The sequence below is a fragment of the Mercurialis annua genome, linkage group LG1-X (assembly GCF_937616625.2).
Source record: "Mercurialis annua linkage group LG1-X, ddMerAnnu1.2, whole genome shotgun sequence".
Lineage (NCBI taxonomy): Eukaryota > Viridiplantae > Streptophyta > Magnoliopsida > Malpighiales > Euphorbiaceae > Mercurialis > Mercurialis annua.
The window spans coordinates 1,932,982-1,950,263 of record NC_065570.1 but is presented as its reverse complement, the minus strand read 5'-3'; the positions used below and the strand labels follow the sequence as shown (position 1 = coordinate 1,950,263).

At 29.5% G+C, this 17,282-nt stretch overlaps 1 protein-coding gene across 3 annotated transcripts; it reads left to right on the top strand.

The window, feature by feature from the left end:
- The first annotated feature begins 12,237 nt into the window (after window positions 1–12,237).
- LOC126660519 (G-type lectin S-receptor-like serine/threonine-protein kinase At1g61370) lies at window positions 12,238–16,820 on the top strand. 3 transcript variants are annotated; one of them, XM_050354084.2, is made up of 8 exons: window positions 12,238–12,335; window positions 13,289–14,879; window positions 14,976–15,101; window positions 15,234–15,412; window positions 15,486–15,696; window positions 15,796–16,033; window positions 16,132–16,282; window positions 16,373–16,820. In XM_050354084.2, the coding sequence occupies exons 2-8, from the start codon at window positions 13,592–13,594 to the stop codon at window positions 16,679–16,681; spliced, it is 2,502 nt and encodes an 833-aa protein (XP_050210041.1). In that variant the 5' UTR covers window positions 12,238–12,335; window positions 13,289–13,591; the 3' UTR covers window positions 16,682–16,820. The 3 variants fall into 3 exon arrangements, with proteins under 3 accessions (XP_050210041.1, XP_050210034.1, XP_050210049.1); XM_050354092.2 differs by lacking the exon at window positions 12,238–12,335 and having other exon boundaries at window positions 13,199–13,397; window positions 13,683–14,879; XM_050354077.2 differs by lacking the exon at window positions 12,238–12,335 and having other exon boundaries at window positions 13,197–14,879.
- Window positions 16,821–17,282: the final 462 nt, after the last annotated feature.

Below are 17,282 nucleotides of genomic sequence, written 5' to 3'. Positions count from 1 at the left end.
GAAGTTGTGTTTTTCGTATCAAAAAAGCCCCTCCCCACTCTCACCTTAGAGAGTGAGATACACTCTCCGGTTTAGTATGTGGTTTTTATTTGAAAGTGGTTTTGAAAAAAAAAAGGTTAAAATGGTGCTTGAAATTTTCAAAACTTTTAAATTAACAAATAAAACTTATAAATTAATATATAAATTTTTAAAATTATTAATTTAATTTCAATAATTTTAAAACTTTAATTATTTTATTAATAATAATTAAAAATATTGGGACATAATAGTATTTTTTACAAAAATAGAATATTTTTTTTAGATTCGTTTTTCCGGCGAGGAGGAGCCTCCTCCCGGAACCGACGAGGAGCAGCTGCTCCTCGTCTGCTCCTCCGAGGAGCAGCTGATCCTCGTGAAAGAGGAGTAGAGGAGTAGAGGAGCAGCTCTGCTCCTCATCTAGCAGCTCCTCATCAGAAAACCAAAAACAAATTTAAAAACAAATTTTTTTTGAAAAAAGATCAAAAAAGTCCCTCATTAAACTAGTGTTTAATTGTGTTTCATTAGTGTTAAATATGTTTAATTAGTATTAAGTATGATTAATTACAATTTCACTCTCCAATTAGGGCAATACGGTTACACAACTTCAGGGTATAAGTGATCCGGCATTGGAGATTTGGGCTTTTTTGATATTTTGACGCAACATGAGGGGCTAAAGTGATCCTCTGTTCATTTGTAGCCTAAACCATTTTCCGGAAACTTTGTGCATATGTTGCAACCACATTAGATACATGTATTGGCATATTAAATTCCAACGTTTCAAAAAAAATTCAAATAAAATCCTATTTTTTTGTGTTTTTGCAGTTTTTAGTCTAACAAAAGAGACAAAACTGCCGAAAATTGATTGGGGCTACAAATTGCAAAAATAAAAAAGGTTGTGATTTATTTCGTAACGTTGTGAATGTTAGGATTAAATAGCTAGAAAAGTGAAATGTCAGAATTTGTTTTGCCAATACCACTAAAATTTATGTAACATTAAAATGAATATTTTAGAGGGAAACTAATCAAACAATAAATAAACAAATCATTCTCCTAATAAATAATAAGGATGACTTTGAATCATACAAGCATCACCTTAATTATTTTATTAGCTAATATTTTTTAATATAAGAAGAAAAAAAATTAAAAAACACTTTGAACTGCTGTTACTTGGTGATTTCGCCACTACATTAACAAATCAATACTCCAAACATAAAAAAGAAAATAATATATTGAAATTGTTTGGCATTAATTTGTTGAATTTTTGGGTTGGTAAGAGAAGAAAAGCCAACTTATACATTTCCTACGTCTTGAAAAATCAATCTAGATATATAATTTATATTGCTATAAGTATCTATTGAATTAATTAAAAAAATTAGCGTGTTTTATAATTTTAATTTGAATTTTTAATTTTAAAAATTTAAAACACAAATTATAAAAAAACTATCATTTAAAATACCTATTAGTAAAAAAAAAATAATGATGTAAACACTGAAATTTAGACTGTTCTTACATCCACATCATTATTTTTTTATTGATAATTGATTAAATGTTTCAATTTGATAAAAAAATTATTATTATTTAGTAAATTGTCAAAAATTAAAAATTTAAAATAAATTACATGTTAAATTTTTTGATCTATATTGTGATTATTCAACTTTTTTTATTGGTTTACTATTAATGTTTAACTAAGAGTTTAGTTTTCATAAAAGAATATATATATAAACAAAGAACCAATCAATTGGAGGATCTCTATGGATCAAATTGAAAGAATTATAATATTCTTTTGATAATGTCAAGAGGCCAGCACATGCTTCCATAATATAACCAGATATTTGCTTTTTAGCATTTTATCAATTTTTAGAATCAAATAATTTATTTGATTAATTTAACATTATTTGATTTGAGACTTAATAGACTATGATTTATGATGTTCGCAGTTAGCAGTAAGCACACAGTTGCGTGTTCGACCCTCCAAATTAAATGATCTTAAATTGATTAGTTATTCAAGAGGTCATTTGGAATTTACTTGTAGTAGTATGCATTGTCACATTCATGTGTAACATTTTAATAAAATATTAATATTGAAGTAACAAAAATTTATCTGCCCGCACGGATTTGGTCTAGTGGTCTAAGTCTCAGCCATCTGGGCGCCAAAGGTCGTGGATTCGAACCCCGGCTACGCCCTTTCTTAATATGGAGTGGTTGAGGTTGGGTTGCTGGCCATTATAGCCCGGATTTACCAGGTATGTGGGCTTGCGGGCGGTCCATATCCCGAGATTTGACAATAATATTGAGCTTCGGCTCAGTAGAGTGAGTTCTCGTCACAAAAAAAACAAAAATTTATCTACCCAAATATTTTTTTAACAAAATAAGGCTTAATTTACTTCATGAAGTAGACACTCTAACTATTAAAACTTTGTTAAGAGGTATTTGTAAATAAACTCACCATTTTTATATTAAATTATAATTATAATTTTATCACTATTTTTAAAAATTAAAAATGTCATTTATAAATGATTTTTTGAAAAAAAATTCTATCACGATTACAAATTTTGATAAATTTATATTTATGTGGCAATCAAATTGCTCTCTTTGCTGCCTGCCAATACCATTTAATACTACTATTTTCTTTTCAATACATATTCTTTAAAAATTATTTTTAAAAAAATATTAAGATAAAATGCTTTTTTATTTCTATTATGTTGACAATTTTGTTAAAAATATTTTTAAAATATAGTGTGGACATTTTGATCCGTTTATTTTGTAAATTAAGATAAATATATCTAGCTTTTTGATTTAACTTTATTTTCGGACAAGTAATTCTCATTCTAAACTCAAATAACTCTTTCTAAACTGAAATTAAAGATCAATTATGTAAAAATATTATTTAAAAAATCAAAAATTTATATTAATAAATTTTAAAAATAGTTTGAAACTAAAAATTGGATATATTTATGACAATATGTCAAGTTGATGGATTAGAATACTCAAATTATATTTTAGAGATATATTTAATAAAATGACTAAATTATAGATATAAAAAATATTATTTTTGAAATTCTTAATAAAACTTGAAAGAAGAGTAAAAAAAGGTTTATTGCATCTCTCCCCCATTGTTCTAGATATAATAATTAAACGAATAAAGAGTCAATTCACCCTCTCAACTTGGAATGAAATATCAAAAAGTCATCTTTGGTGGTTTTGGATCAAATTAATCCGCAACTTATGTTTTTGTATCAAACTCACTCTTCGGAGAGTGAATTTCTTAATTTTTTAAATTAATTTAATTACTTATGATAATTTTAATCTAATCTCTAATTAAAATCTAATAAACTGAACTACCGATAACTGGATTAATAAATTTTCCGAATACCCAACTACTAAACTACTACATTATTAAATCACTTTTTTAAAAAAAAACAAGACTTTCGGAATAAGAATTGAAAGCCTAGTCAAGCCCGAATCAGCCTTTTTTCCTGAAAAGAAAAAATATCGACAGGTTAGTTAAAATTGAGTGAGTTCACATAATTACTAATCCATATTAATAAAAATATAAATTGCATAAATCAATTATATAAATATAGCCTGATAATGGATTCGATTGAAATCCTAAGCCCCAATCCTTATCTCGTAATTCTGCCACCAAATTTTTAATAGCATCAGTCTGTCTATTAATCTATGAAGTCTAGATTGTATATGCGTCGTCTTTGACTTTTCTTAGTATTACAGATCTGGGCTGTGTGTCAATAGATTTATCGCCATTCAGATCTGAATCGGAATTCTAGACCGTCGCCTTAGACTTTATGCTTTCGCCTTGAATTTTACATTTTCATTATAATTCAACAATTACAATAGATCATAATTTTAATTTCTACGATAATTGACATTAATGATCACACAGTTTTATTACCACCCAATAGAAAAGCACGTTCCAAAGGATCTATATGAGGTTCCATAATACTATATGAAATATTATGATATATAATGTGATTTAAGTAAATAATTAAAGACATAAAATATTTTAATATAATAATATTTAAAAGTAAAATGCAAACTTACAGTGACCGCTATCGAAAATAAATATCACCCATTGACTCCATTATTTTTTTTGATCCCCCGACTCGATAGATTGATGATTCGTCGAATTTATTTAGGATTAAAATATTAATTCTTGAATTAATAAATCCTTAACTCTATAATTGACTCTATACGTAATAAAAATACATGTGATCTCGATAGTTACTCTTTTACTTTTATCCACTTTACGAAAATTATTTTTAAACAATTTATCACTTTAAACTATTTAAATTATCGTTTTAAGCATTCAACGATAATTTGTTCTTTTCTCAATTTTGAATCCTATAGTTTTTAATTTTATCTCATTTCATCGGAAAAACGATATTTTCCATTTTCCCGTCAAATTTCCTCGTCAGAAAATTTATTGTCAAATTTTTGCGTCGGGCCTAGAGGCCTATGTCGTTGGCCAAATGTCTGTGTCGTTGGGCAAGTGCCTAGGCCCCAGCCCAGGGGGGACTAGGTCAGAACAAGGCACTCGTGCCCGGTACCAGCGAAAGCTCTCTAGCGTGCTTTTCTCTCGCCAAAACGTGATCTAAACGTCAAGCTTCAAACCAAATTAATTAAACATCAAAAGTACAGATCAACCCTTTTATTTTTGTGGGGCACAATTAAATCCTCGTGTTTTTAAAATTGAACAATTAAACCTTCGTTGTTTTAAAATCGAACAAAATAACCCTTTTAATTTACTTTAGGGCAATTACCCCCTCGAATTTTTGGTAAATATTTTAAACATTAAAATTATTTTTGAACTTTATTCCTATATGATTATGAGAAACATGTCAACCATTCACGAATATTTCTAATGGTGTTGGACGAAAGGGGTTATTTGTTCTATTTGAAAACAAAGAGGGCTTAATTATATCCAAAATAAATAAAAGGGCTAATCTGTACTTTTATAAAATTTACAAGGGCTTTTTTTATATCTTTTGCCTTCTTTTACATAAGTATTTATTTAAACATTTAAAGTTAATATACAAAATATTTTTAATTTCTTTGTATCAAAAATATTATTTTCCACTTTTCATAAATATTTATTTAGATAATAAATTCCATAAAAAATATAAAATTTCGCAGAAAATATATTTTAATATATAAAAATATTTTATTTCTCGTTTGGGCTAACTCGGGCCCCTTGGGCTTCAAGCACCTTCGACCCGGGGGCTAAGGGTTTGGACCCTTGTTTGGATGGACCTCCATCTCCAACCACCAGATTTTGGTCCCCGGTAAGCCAAAATCCCGGTGAGCTTATAAAAGGGTTTTTTACACAAATTCCCTAAAACTGCTATGGTGTTTCACTTTTCCCTCACCATTTTGATTTTGGCAAAAATCTCTCAAAAAAAATAAAAAGTTTACAAAAATCCCTCATAACCCAAAATAAAAGAAAATGAGACAATATTGTCATTGGTATTTGTCAACATTTCATTGGTCTATGTTTGAGTCAATCAAATGATGACACGTGGCAAATCTAAATTTGGTTAGACAATCTAACCAACCGCCACCGACTACCGGCCAAATTTCGGTCCGACCGGCCGGACCACTGCGGCCAACGCCGGTCAACGACCGGACCACCGCGGTCAACGGCCGAATCAATGCGGTCAACCCGCGGTCAATAGAAGTCAACGGAAGTCAACCCGCGGTCAACGGCAATCAACTATAGTGGTGAGATTTTAAAAGAATTAAATAAAATATAAATTTGCTATTAGTAGGAATAGAACCCATGACCTCTCACACTTTGTCCATGTGTCTAACCATCAAGGCAAAACATGTTTGTTGTGTTTAATTACTCTTTATTATATATACATATACTCTTTAATATTGTATAAGAAAGCATTTAAACTAAATATAAACATATTAAAATGGTTGATTATAAATAATATATTATTATAAAATACTAATAAAATATTATGCTTGTCAAAATTTAAATTAATTTATTCTAATTAAATTAATACTAGTGTAAATTAAATATTAACTTAAAGTAAATTAAGTTAAAATAAATTTATAAATTAATGTATTAGAAACACAATTAACTTAATGTCAACTCGATATAAACTCAAAATAAATTATATAAGTTAATTTAGTTGATATAAAGTTAGTTTTTAAAATTATTATAAATTATTAAAAAAAATTGCTTTAAATTGACATGTAACCTTCATCAAGTTTACATTGAGTTGACATTAGGTTTATATCGAGTTGACATTAGGTTTACGTTGAGTTGATATTAAGTTACATTTCAAAATTAAAATAATTTACTATTTCGAATTGACATTAAATTTATATTGAGTTGACATTAGGTTTGCATGAGATTGACATGAGATTTACACTGAGTTGACATTAGGATTACATTGAATTGGCATTAGGTTTACATTGAGTTAACATTGAGCTGTCATTAAATTGATATTAAGTCGACGTTGAGTTGATATTAAGTTAATTTTTAAAATTATAATAATTTACTAAAACATTTACTTTGAATTGACATGTAGTTTACATCAATTTTACATTGAGTTTATATTAGATTTACATTCACTTGACATTGAGTCGACGTTGAGTTGATATTAAATTTAATTTATATTAAGTTTACATTGAGTTGATATTAGGTTTATACTGAGTCGATATTAGCTTTACATTGAGTTGACATTGAGTCGACATTAGTTTGACATTGAGTCGACGTTCAGTTATTAAGTTTGCATTCAGTTGATATTAATTTACATTTCAAAATTAAAATAATTTACTAAAAAATTACTTTGGATTGAAATTAGGTTTACATTGAGTTGACATAGAGTCGCCATTAATCTTACATTGAGTTGACGTTGAGTTATTAAGTTTACATTGAGTTGATATTAATTTACATTTGAAAATTAAAATAATTTACTAAAACATTATTGACATTAGGTTTACATTGAGTTGATATTGAGTTGACATTGAGTCGATATTAGGTTTACATTGAGTTGACATTGAGTCGACGTTGAGTTATTAAGTTTACATTGAGTTGATATTAATTTACATTTTAAAATTAAAATAATTTACTAAAAAATTACTTCGGATTTACATTAGGTTTACATTGAGTTGATATTAGGATTACATTGAGTTGACATTGAGTCGACATTGAGTTGATATTAAATTTACATTGAGCTAATATTAAGTTAATTTTTAAAATTATACTTACTAAAATACATTAAATTTCCATTGAGTTGACATTAAGTTTACATTGAGTTGATATTGAGTCGTCATTGAGTTGACATTAAGTCCATATTGAGTTGACATTAAATTTACACAAATTACTGTAATAAAAACTTAAATAATTTACTTTCAATCTACTATAGTTTATTTTTGAAAGTATAAATTATAGAAAAATAATTTTATATAATAATATAAAATAATTTCATTTTAAATTTATAATTATTTATCAAAACATTTACTTTGAATTAACATTCAGTGAACATTAAATTTATATTGAGTTCACATTAAGTTTACTTTGAGTTTATATTGAGGTGACATTGAGTTAATATTAAGTTTATATTCAGTTCACTTATATTAAAATTACTTTCGGTTTATTTAATTTTAATAAAATCTTAAATAATTTACTTTCAAATTACTATTAGTTTATTTGTTATATTATAAATTACTTTTAATAGTATACATAATGAAGTTGACATTAAGTTATCATTGAATTGACATTAAGTCGTCATTGAGTTTATATTGAGTTCTTATTGAGTTTTCGCACACCACGGGGGTCCCACTACCACATATCCGACCACGACCATTAAACCATTATATTTTTCAATTTTAAAAAGTGAAATATTTTTACTAGTTTTACTTATATATTAATAAATTGTATAAAATATAAATATATGTATATTTTATTTTTTTATTGTATAAATATTTAATAAATAAATAAATTTAATTATTATAATTTAATATTAAACTTATAATAAATTTAATTTAAGTTGATATTTAATTTACATTATAAATTAATTTCATTCTAATAAGTTAGTTTAAATTTATAATCAGTTATACATATATATTATAGAGTAAATGTTGACAACAATTAGCCTTTGCCTTAATGGCAAAGCACAACCTCTCTCTTATAAGAGTTCAAGGTTTCAAATCCCCTCAACTACAAAATGGTGTTTTATTTAATTTTTAATTATCTAACTAAAATTGGTCCAACCATTAAAAATGGTTAGACCACAAACCAGCAATGGTGGTGGTCTGGGCGTTGACCGCGGTGGTCCGGCTGTTGACCGGCGTTGACCGCGGTGGTCCGGCCGTTGACCGGCGTTGACCGCGGTGGTCCGGCCGTTGATCGGCCAATAATGATCTGACTGGTAGTGGGTCGGTTAGAATTGGCCCGGTTTATATAAAATGAGGAGAAATTATTAGGTGTAATGGAAACACAATAGGTAAAATACACCATACGGATAAAATAGTAATCACAACTATTAAAAGGTAGGGATGAAAAGAATCTTTTAAAATTGAGAGATTTTTGCAAAAAAAAAAAATTGGGTGATTTATACAAACTTTTGAGTTTTTGGGTGATTTGATGTAATTTTCTCCTTATAAAACTCGTAAAATTCGCCAAAATCACGTTTTTTAACATTACAACCCATGATGTTTCCACAGAAGTTCAAGTTTTTACCAGCTTCAAAATTTCAGCAAATATATCACCCCTAAACACTCATAAAATCTTGATAAAATTCAAAACAAACATCAAATATATAATTTCCTATAATTAACAATTAATTGTCCTTCAAAAAATTGGAAAAAGTGAACAAAAATCCAAGCTTTACCAACTTAGAAAATTGAGCAACTTTTCTACCCCAAATATCCCAAAACACTACATAAAATTCAAAACAAACTCCAAATAAATAATTAACCATAATTAACGATTGATTTTATTTAAAAAAATTGAAAAAGATGAAAGAAATGGCTTATCTTGGTGTTGTGAGTGTTGCGGCAACTTAAGGGCTGCAAAGCAGGGGGGTTTTTGAGCTTGATGGTGAAGAGATAAGGTGATATATATAGTAATTGAACAAACATCCACTTTGGTCCTTAAAGTTTTTGGGTAACTTTGTAATTAATAAAATATTTAGGGAGCAAAACTAACTTTTTACCACTTTTAATTTTTAACTTTTTGAAAAACTTACAAATATTATGTTTTGAATAATAACTCCGAAATTATTATCCTGAAATTTTTATTTTATATTTATTAATTATGTTTTCAATTTTTTCTTGAATTCCATAAAAAAATCACTTAATCGTCCAAAAATTATTAAATTTATTTCTAGTGATTTTTATATTTTTATGGGCTTTCTCGAGTATTTAAATTTTATATTTGAATTCAAATAATATTTTTCATAATCGCGGTTATCCAAATCTTGACGAACCGAATGTGGTGATTTGAGCAGTAATGTTTTCTTACGGTTCTGACCTGTTTCTAAATCAATGTTATGAAATAACAATCATAAAATTGAAGAGAACGTTGATAGCTTTGATTTGACATAAATAACGTCAAATTCCGATGTCGAAATAAGGAGATATGAGATTCTGATGTTTTTTGTATTAACACTATTTTTCAAAGAATTTGGAGGATTAATTAAGAATTTATCCATCATATCCATTGGATAAGTATGTTGATTAAATGTCAGGTTTAATCCCTTTTTATCTCTTTCATCTCCATTTAACCCTTACACTTTATTTTTACTTAATTTATAATTACACTTTAATACACCAATTAATTCCGGAAATTCCTCGACAAAATTTCTCGAATAAATTCCTAAATATATATTATGGATAATAATCTTAAAATCATTATTCTAGAAATTATAATTTATTTTATTTTTATTCTTTTTAATTTTCTTAGTCCCGTTTAAATTTAATTTTCAACTAATTTGTTTTTAATTTTATTTCTCATGATCCAATAATATTAATAAGCTTTCTAGAATATTTAAATTTGAATTTAAATATCACTTTTTTTAATTTTGATCGTTCAAATTGTGACACGTATCTTAATTTAAAAATCAAAATTTTTGAGATAGTACAGTAAAAAAACCCTAAACCCTAAATCCAAAACCAAATATTATGAAAATTGAGAGTTATAATAAGAGAAAATTCTTTTAACTCCTTTTTTTTTATTTTCTTTTCTTCTTTAACTTTTGCCTTTTTTTAATTCAGACATCTTAATTTCAACTCAGTCACTCATCAACAGCCAAACTTTTGTATCAACAAGCATAATTTTTATTTTTTTAAAGGTGTTTGGACCAGACAGCTGGCCATTTCTCGATTCAACTGGCCGGTCCCGTCTTATTTTCTATGAAATTATTATAAATTTGATGTATGAACTCGTTTGAAAATAACAATTTAGTATTTAAATAAAATTTATTATAATTTAATGTTTGAACTTGTTAAAAAGATATAAATTGGTGTCTGAACTTGCTAAAAAATTAAAAACAAGTATTTCTAGCATGTCTTTTCAAATTACAGGTTGCCATTATAAAGAAACATAAATTTGGTTCCTAAGAATATTAGGCAGCCCTGATAAATACAAAAAATGAATATTTTCAATTTATTTTATCTTTTTTAATTTTCAAATAAAAAAATTAAGCTTGTGAAATAGTGTAAAAAAACACTGTTTGAAAAATAATTAATTAAATTAAATTTAATTAAACTAGTTTAATCCAACCGAAAATTCATACTCTAAAATATATATTGTTCAAACTGATAATAATGAATTTGATTTATTAGAGTTTGAACTCTCGATTGGATTACCCGTTAAACTAATTAAAGTAAATTAATTATTGTTCAAATAATATATTTTACACTATCTTAGATGTTCATTTTCTTGTTTTTTGAGAATTAAAAAAATGGACTAAATTGAAAATATATTTTTTGGTATTTATCAGTACAGCTATTTAAAAACTCTAGAAACCAAATTTATATTTTTTATAATGGTAACTTGTAACCTGTAGATGATCTGGTGGAAACACTTGTTTATAATTTTTTATCCAGTTAAAACACCAAATCATAGTAAATTTTAGTTCAAAAACTAAATTGTTATTTTCAAACAAGTTTATATACTAAATTTATAATAATTTTCTTTTCTTTTTTATCACTAGAATGCACATTTTTGCTAATATGGTCAATGTCATGTCATCCTGCAACTCCAGGTGGACAAGCACGCTATACAATTGAAAGATACCTGATAACATGGCTTTATCCACATCAATTTACCATAACACCTAGCATCACACACGTCAAAATAATAATGCCGAATGGCACCTTTCTGGTGCCAGATCAGTCTACCTTCCAATCAGCATACATTATCATGCCACATAGACAAGCTCGTCATACCACAAAGTCAACACATGAGTGCACAATTATTATGACTTGGCATGTGTCATATCATTAAAATGGCTTAATATATAATTTGACTATTGAACTAATACTCTATTACCCATCTAATCCCTAAACTTAACGTCTTACTTATCAAATCTTTAAATTTGTTAAATAATTCGATTTGACCTCTGACCTTGATAAATACGTAAACATTGAACCTCTTTGTGTCCACCTGACACTTGAAACATTATAGAAGAATTTGTATACGGAAGGGTATAATGTTTACGTATTTATCAAGTTTAAGGGTCAAATCAGATTGTTTAACACGTTTAGAAGTTCGATAGATAAGACGTTAAGTTTTGGAATTAAATGGGTTAAAAGATACAAGTTTAAGGATCAAACTATATATTTAGCCATTCAAAAATTGATACAGATGTCAATTCTATCAGTGCTCCCCAAATTTTATTAATAAAAGGGAAAATGGTCATTTATGTTTTTAAGATTTGACTATAATATCAAGTAAGCCCTAAACATTCGAAAAGATTCAAATATACCATCAACGTCTTCAAATGTGTACAATTAGAACCCTATTTGGACGTATAAATGAGACGTTGGGAGTCCTGATTGTTCACTTTTTAAGACGTTAGGGCATTTTTGAATATTTCTAAACGTTAAGAGCTTACTTGATTTTAGAGTCAAATTTTAAAGGCATAACTGACCCTTTTCCATTAATAAAATTAGCATATTTTACATTCAGGTAAAAAATTCCCCAATTTTACTCAAAAAAAAATAATTTCCCCAATTTTGTTCACTCACAGTAGAACAATGGCGGAAGGGAGAAATTCCAGGCATTCAAGTTCCTCCCAATTTTATTCTTCTGGTGATTATACTGTGAATGCTATAACATCGTAAGTTCCATTCGTAATATCTTCTGATTAGAATTCTTCTGTTAGAATTCTTGTTTGTTCATCGTTTCTCAGTAATTACTGAAAAATCTAATATGGAAATGCAATGATATTACAGTAGATTTATAATTCAAAGAGAAAATCAAGTATATGATGTAATTTATTTTCCAACCAAGTACTTGATTATGATTACCCAATTGAAAGGGAGAAGAAATAATCATCTTCCATAACTATCACACACAACACAATCTAAAACCGTAGAATTTTCAAACATTAGCGACTTCCGTACCGGCCATTTTTTCAAAGTTGCAGTATACTATTATTTCTTCTTACTTATTTTTTATATTCTTACATAATCTGTCAAACTTAGGTCCCACATTCCTAGATTACAATATTGACCATTCTTCCAAGAAAATAATTTTGCATAAAATACTGGTCCACATAAAAGATGATAAAAACCAGAAATTTTTATCTAGTAATTTTTTTTATCTTTCTCATGGAAGAATTAATCTCAAACAACTTTTCAGTATGTTACAGTCTTCAATTTAAATGGTAGAAGCTAAAATCTTGAGAATTTATCTTTCATTAATATTTACGAAATCTACCCCAGATGGTGTAATAAAGTCAAGTAGACTTTTTACCTTGTGGTTGGCTTACCTTATTAATGGAGTACAGAAAGGGACAGGATCACATAATAAGTTTGAAGTAAATTTTGCAGTAAAAAGGCAGTACCTTTGTCAATTAATTTTGGGTAAAGAAACCCACTTGTCATGAAAACAGCAAATTAAAAATATCTTCTCCTTTGATTTACTGTTCAAAGTGATTAGTTTCTTCTTGACTTGTGGTGGATGTTTGTTTTCACACCCATAGTATTTTATTTATTTATTTGAGGTAAGAGTATAGAATAAACTCATGTTAAGAGTTTAATATAAGCTGAATTATGTTTTCTTTGACAGAGGATATCAAGAGTAGCATCATTACATGGCAGCTAGCTGCTCTCAGATTGGTTGATTGCTTTAATTCCTAGTATCAACAACTCTCCAATTTGATTGGGTCTATCTACTGGTAAGGATCATCCTTAGCTACTGTTGAAGAGACAATAATCTGTCACTGCTTGTATCTTAGTTTACTTTCAGTCCACGCTTTTTTTTATTAAAGAAGACCCTGATTTTGATATGGTTGACGTAGCAGATACATATTCTGCTATCTTCATTATTTCTTGACATCATCTTGATCTTGTTGTTTATATTTTATATATCATGCCATTTAAGTTGTGGCTCTTTTTATTCAATTTTTTCTTCTCATTTGCTTATTGTTCTGTAATCTACAACGTAACTTCGTCGAGAGCAGTAACTCCAGCACAAACTCTTAGCTCTCCGGACCATATTTTCGAGTTGGGATTTTTTACTCCTAACAATTCTCGTAATCATTATGTGGGAATTTGGTACAAGGAAGTTACTCCCCAGACTGTTATGTGGGTGGCTAACAGAGAGAAGCCTGTTACAAGTTCTTCGAGAAGTCTAACCATAGGCAGAGATGGGAATTTGATGCTTTTGGATGGGCAGCAGAATGTTGTCTGGTCTACTAACGTATCTGGTTCGTCAAACAGTTCAATTGCCGTGCTTTCAGATGACGGGAAGTTGATTTTGAGGGATGGTGTTACAGGTTCAACTCTATGGGATAACTCCAAGAATCCAACAAATATACTCTTGCCGGGCACATGGTTGGCCTTCAATGACACAAGTGGTGAGAGACTTATTGTTAATTCCTGGAAAACGGAAAATGATCCTTCTCCAGGGGACTTTACTGCAGGTTTATCGCTGGAGACACCGTCGCAGGCTTTTGTCTGGAAAGGGTCGAAACCTCATTGGAGAAGTGGCCCATGGGATAAGGCTAAGTTTATTGGCATACCTGAAATGGATGCTGATTATCAAAGTGGACTAACACTCATTGATGGTCTTCAGCCAGGAACTGCTTATCTTGATGTTAGCGTACTCCGAAACTGTAGTTACTCGATGTTTACGGTCTCATCAATAGGAGTTTTAAGGTTTTTGTGTTGGGTTCCAGTCAGGGGCTGGTATGCTAGATGGGAGGCACCTGTTACTCCATGTGAAGTCTATGGAGCATGTGGACCTTTTGGGGTTTGTAAAAGATATGACCCAAATCTAACTTGTAGTTGCTTGAAAGGGTTCGTGCCAAAATCAGATGAAGAATGGAAGAGAGGAAACTGGACAGGAGGGTGCGTAAGGCGAACGGAATTAAATTGTGGAAGAAACACAAGTGCCGGTAATGCTACTACTGAAGGAGGAAAACCAGATGGTTTCTTGAAGTTTAGCGGCTTAAAAGTTCCTAATTCTGCCGAGTTTTTGAAGGTTTGGGATGCAAATGAATGCAATCAGCAGTGCTTGAATATCTGTTCTTGTTCAGGTTATGCATATGTAAATGCAATAGGATGTTTGGTTTGGAAAGGAAATCTTGTGGATATGCATGAGTTACCGTTCGATGGACAAGATATTTTTTTTCGTGTTGCTAATGCGGAACTGAAAGGTTGTAATTTTACACACTTGAACAATTTTATTGTAATTTTTGTTTTATAACTTAAATAGCAATTAACAATTGTTTTGTTACAAATTGTCTTTTTAGGTGATAATAAGAAGGGAAAAGAAAAACTCATAATCAGCCTAGTCATTGTTTCATCTGTTGCTGTCATCATTTCCATGATCTATGGCTTTGTGAAGTGGAGATCCAACCAAAATATTAAGAAAAATGGTGAGAAATGAAAGATTGCTAGTTTATGTCCTTTTGTGAAGTGGAATTGCTAGTCTTTTCTTGAGGTGGACTTTTACTTCGTATTCATCATTTTATTAGGAAATTATACTTGCTTATTGATTAATATGGCAGCTGCTGTTGCCACTTCAAGAGACACGTCACAGCCATTTATGTGGAGGAACCCTTCAGAAGATCAAGATAAAGATCCAGTAGAATTGCCTTTATTTGACTTCAATAGTATTTTAGTTGCGACCAGCAACTTCGACGAACAAAACAAACTCGGGCAAGGAGGATATGGTCCAGTTTATAAGGTAATTGCTATTTTTTAAAACAAAGATCAAACATACAATAAAGTGTATTGATTAATTTGTGTGGTTTATATAGGGAAAGCTGCAAGATGGGAAGGACGTGGCGATTAAAAGACTTTCGACTAACTCTGGACAAGGAACGGAAGAGTTCAAGAATGAAGCGATGTTAATATCCAAACTCCAACATAGAAATCTTGTCAGACTCATAGGTTGCTGCGTTGAACGACAAGAGAGGATACTAATTTACGAGTTCATGTCCAACAAAAGCTTGGACACCTATCTCTTTGGTTAGTTTGAGCATTCCATTTCCATGTTTAATAGCCTTCAATTAGCTGTGCTAGCCTTCAATTAGCTGTGCTAGTTACATAATTCTGTGCATTGAACAGATCCCGCAAAAAAGGCAGAGCTTGATTGGAACAAACGGTTCAATATTATAACTGGAGTTGCTAGAGGGCTTCTTTATCTCCACCGCGATTCTTGTTTGAGGGTCATACATAGAGATTTGAAGGTCAGTAACATTCTTTTGGACGAGAAGATGAGCCCTAAAATATCGGATTTTGGATTGGCACGAATGTTTGAAGGCACACAAGTTCTTGGAAGCACTCACAAGGTTGTCGGAACATTGTATGTAATCCGTCTCTCAGATGAAACAAAAGCATTTTATTTTCGGATTTAGAAAAATGTAATTAACATAAGAACTATTGTTTTTGTTTCAAATACAGGGGATATATGGCTCCAGAATATCTGTTAGGCGGCATATATTCAGAGAAATCCGACGTATTTGGCTTCGGAGTCTTGATTTTAGAAATTGTCTGCGGCAGGAAGGTTAATAGCTTCCAGTTTGATGAACAACACATGAGCCTTCTAGCCCGCGTAAGCCTGCAATTAAAGATCTCATTATTTTCTCTTTTTAATCTCCAAATATTTGGAGTTTCATAGTTAAAATCATAATGTCTGTTTCAGGCATGGCAATCATGGGACGAAAGCAAGGGCTTAGACATGATAGATGAAGCAGTGGTAGATTCATATTCGACAGCGGAAGTAAGTAGATGTGTAAATGTTGGTCTAGTTTGTGTGCAGGATCATGCTGCAGATAGGCCAAACATGGCGGCTGTAGTTACTATGTTAAGTGGCGAAAAAACCAATCTTCCTCAACCTAAACAACCTACATTTACGTTTCAGAATGTGTCGACGAGCAGCAATTTTCAGTCACAAAGTAACTCTACATGGTCCGTCAATAATGTCACTGAATCAATTATTGAACCGCGATAAGCGGGTTTTTGGTATCTAAAATATGTAGTTCTTATTAGAAGGAATGTAACATGTCAAATTTATATCCATTATGTGCCGAGTATTGCACTTCTGTAATCTGTACATCACCACAGATCTTAAATGGAAATTTAATTACTCATTATGAGAGTTAGAATAGGCAATTCACAATAAATATAAAACTTCACATTAATTGAATTAATTTCAGAAAATATAATATTATTTGCACACTGTGTTGAAGTATGTTTGGGATACTATAGAATTCATTTATAAATATATTTTCTAATTCTATAGAATTGGTTATTTTTTAGTGTAAATTTTAGTAAAATTGATGGAATTTATTAAATGACTTTTAGAGTGTGAAGAGCTTGACAAAAACTGCTATTAATATTTAGAAAATGATATTTTTACTACATCAAATATTAACATATTTATGATTTTTTAATACCAAACACTTATAAATAAGTTTTGTGTAAAATTAAAATGAATTTTAGAGTGAAAATAAACAAATACTAATAAGTAAAGAAATCATTCACTTAATGAATGACAAGGATGACTTGAATCAAAGAAGCACCACCTTAATTATTTTATTAGCTAATAAATT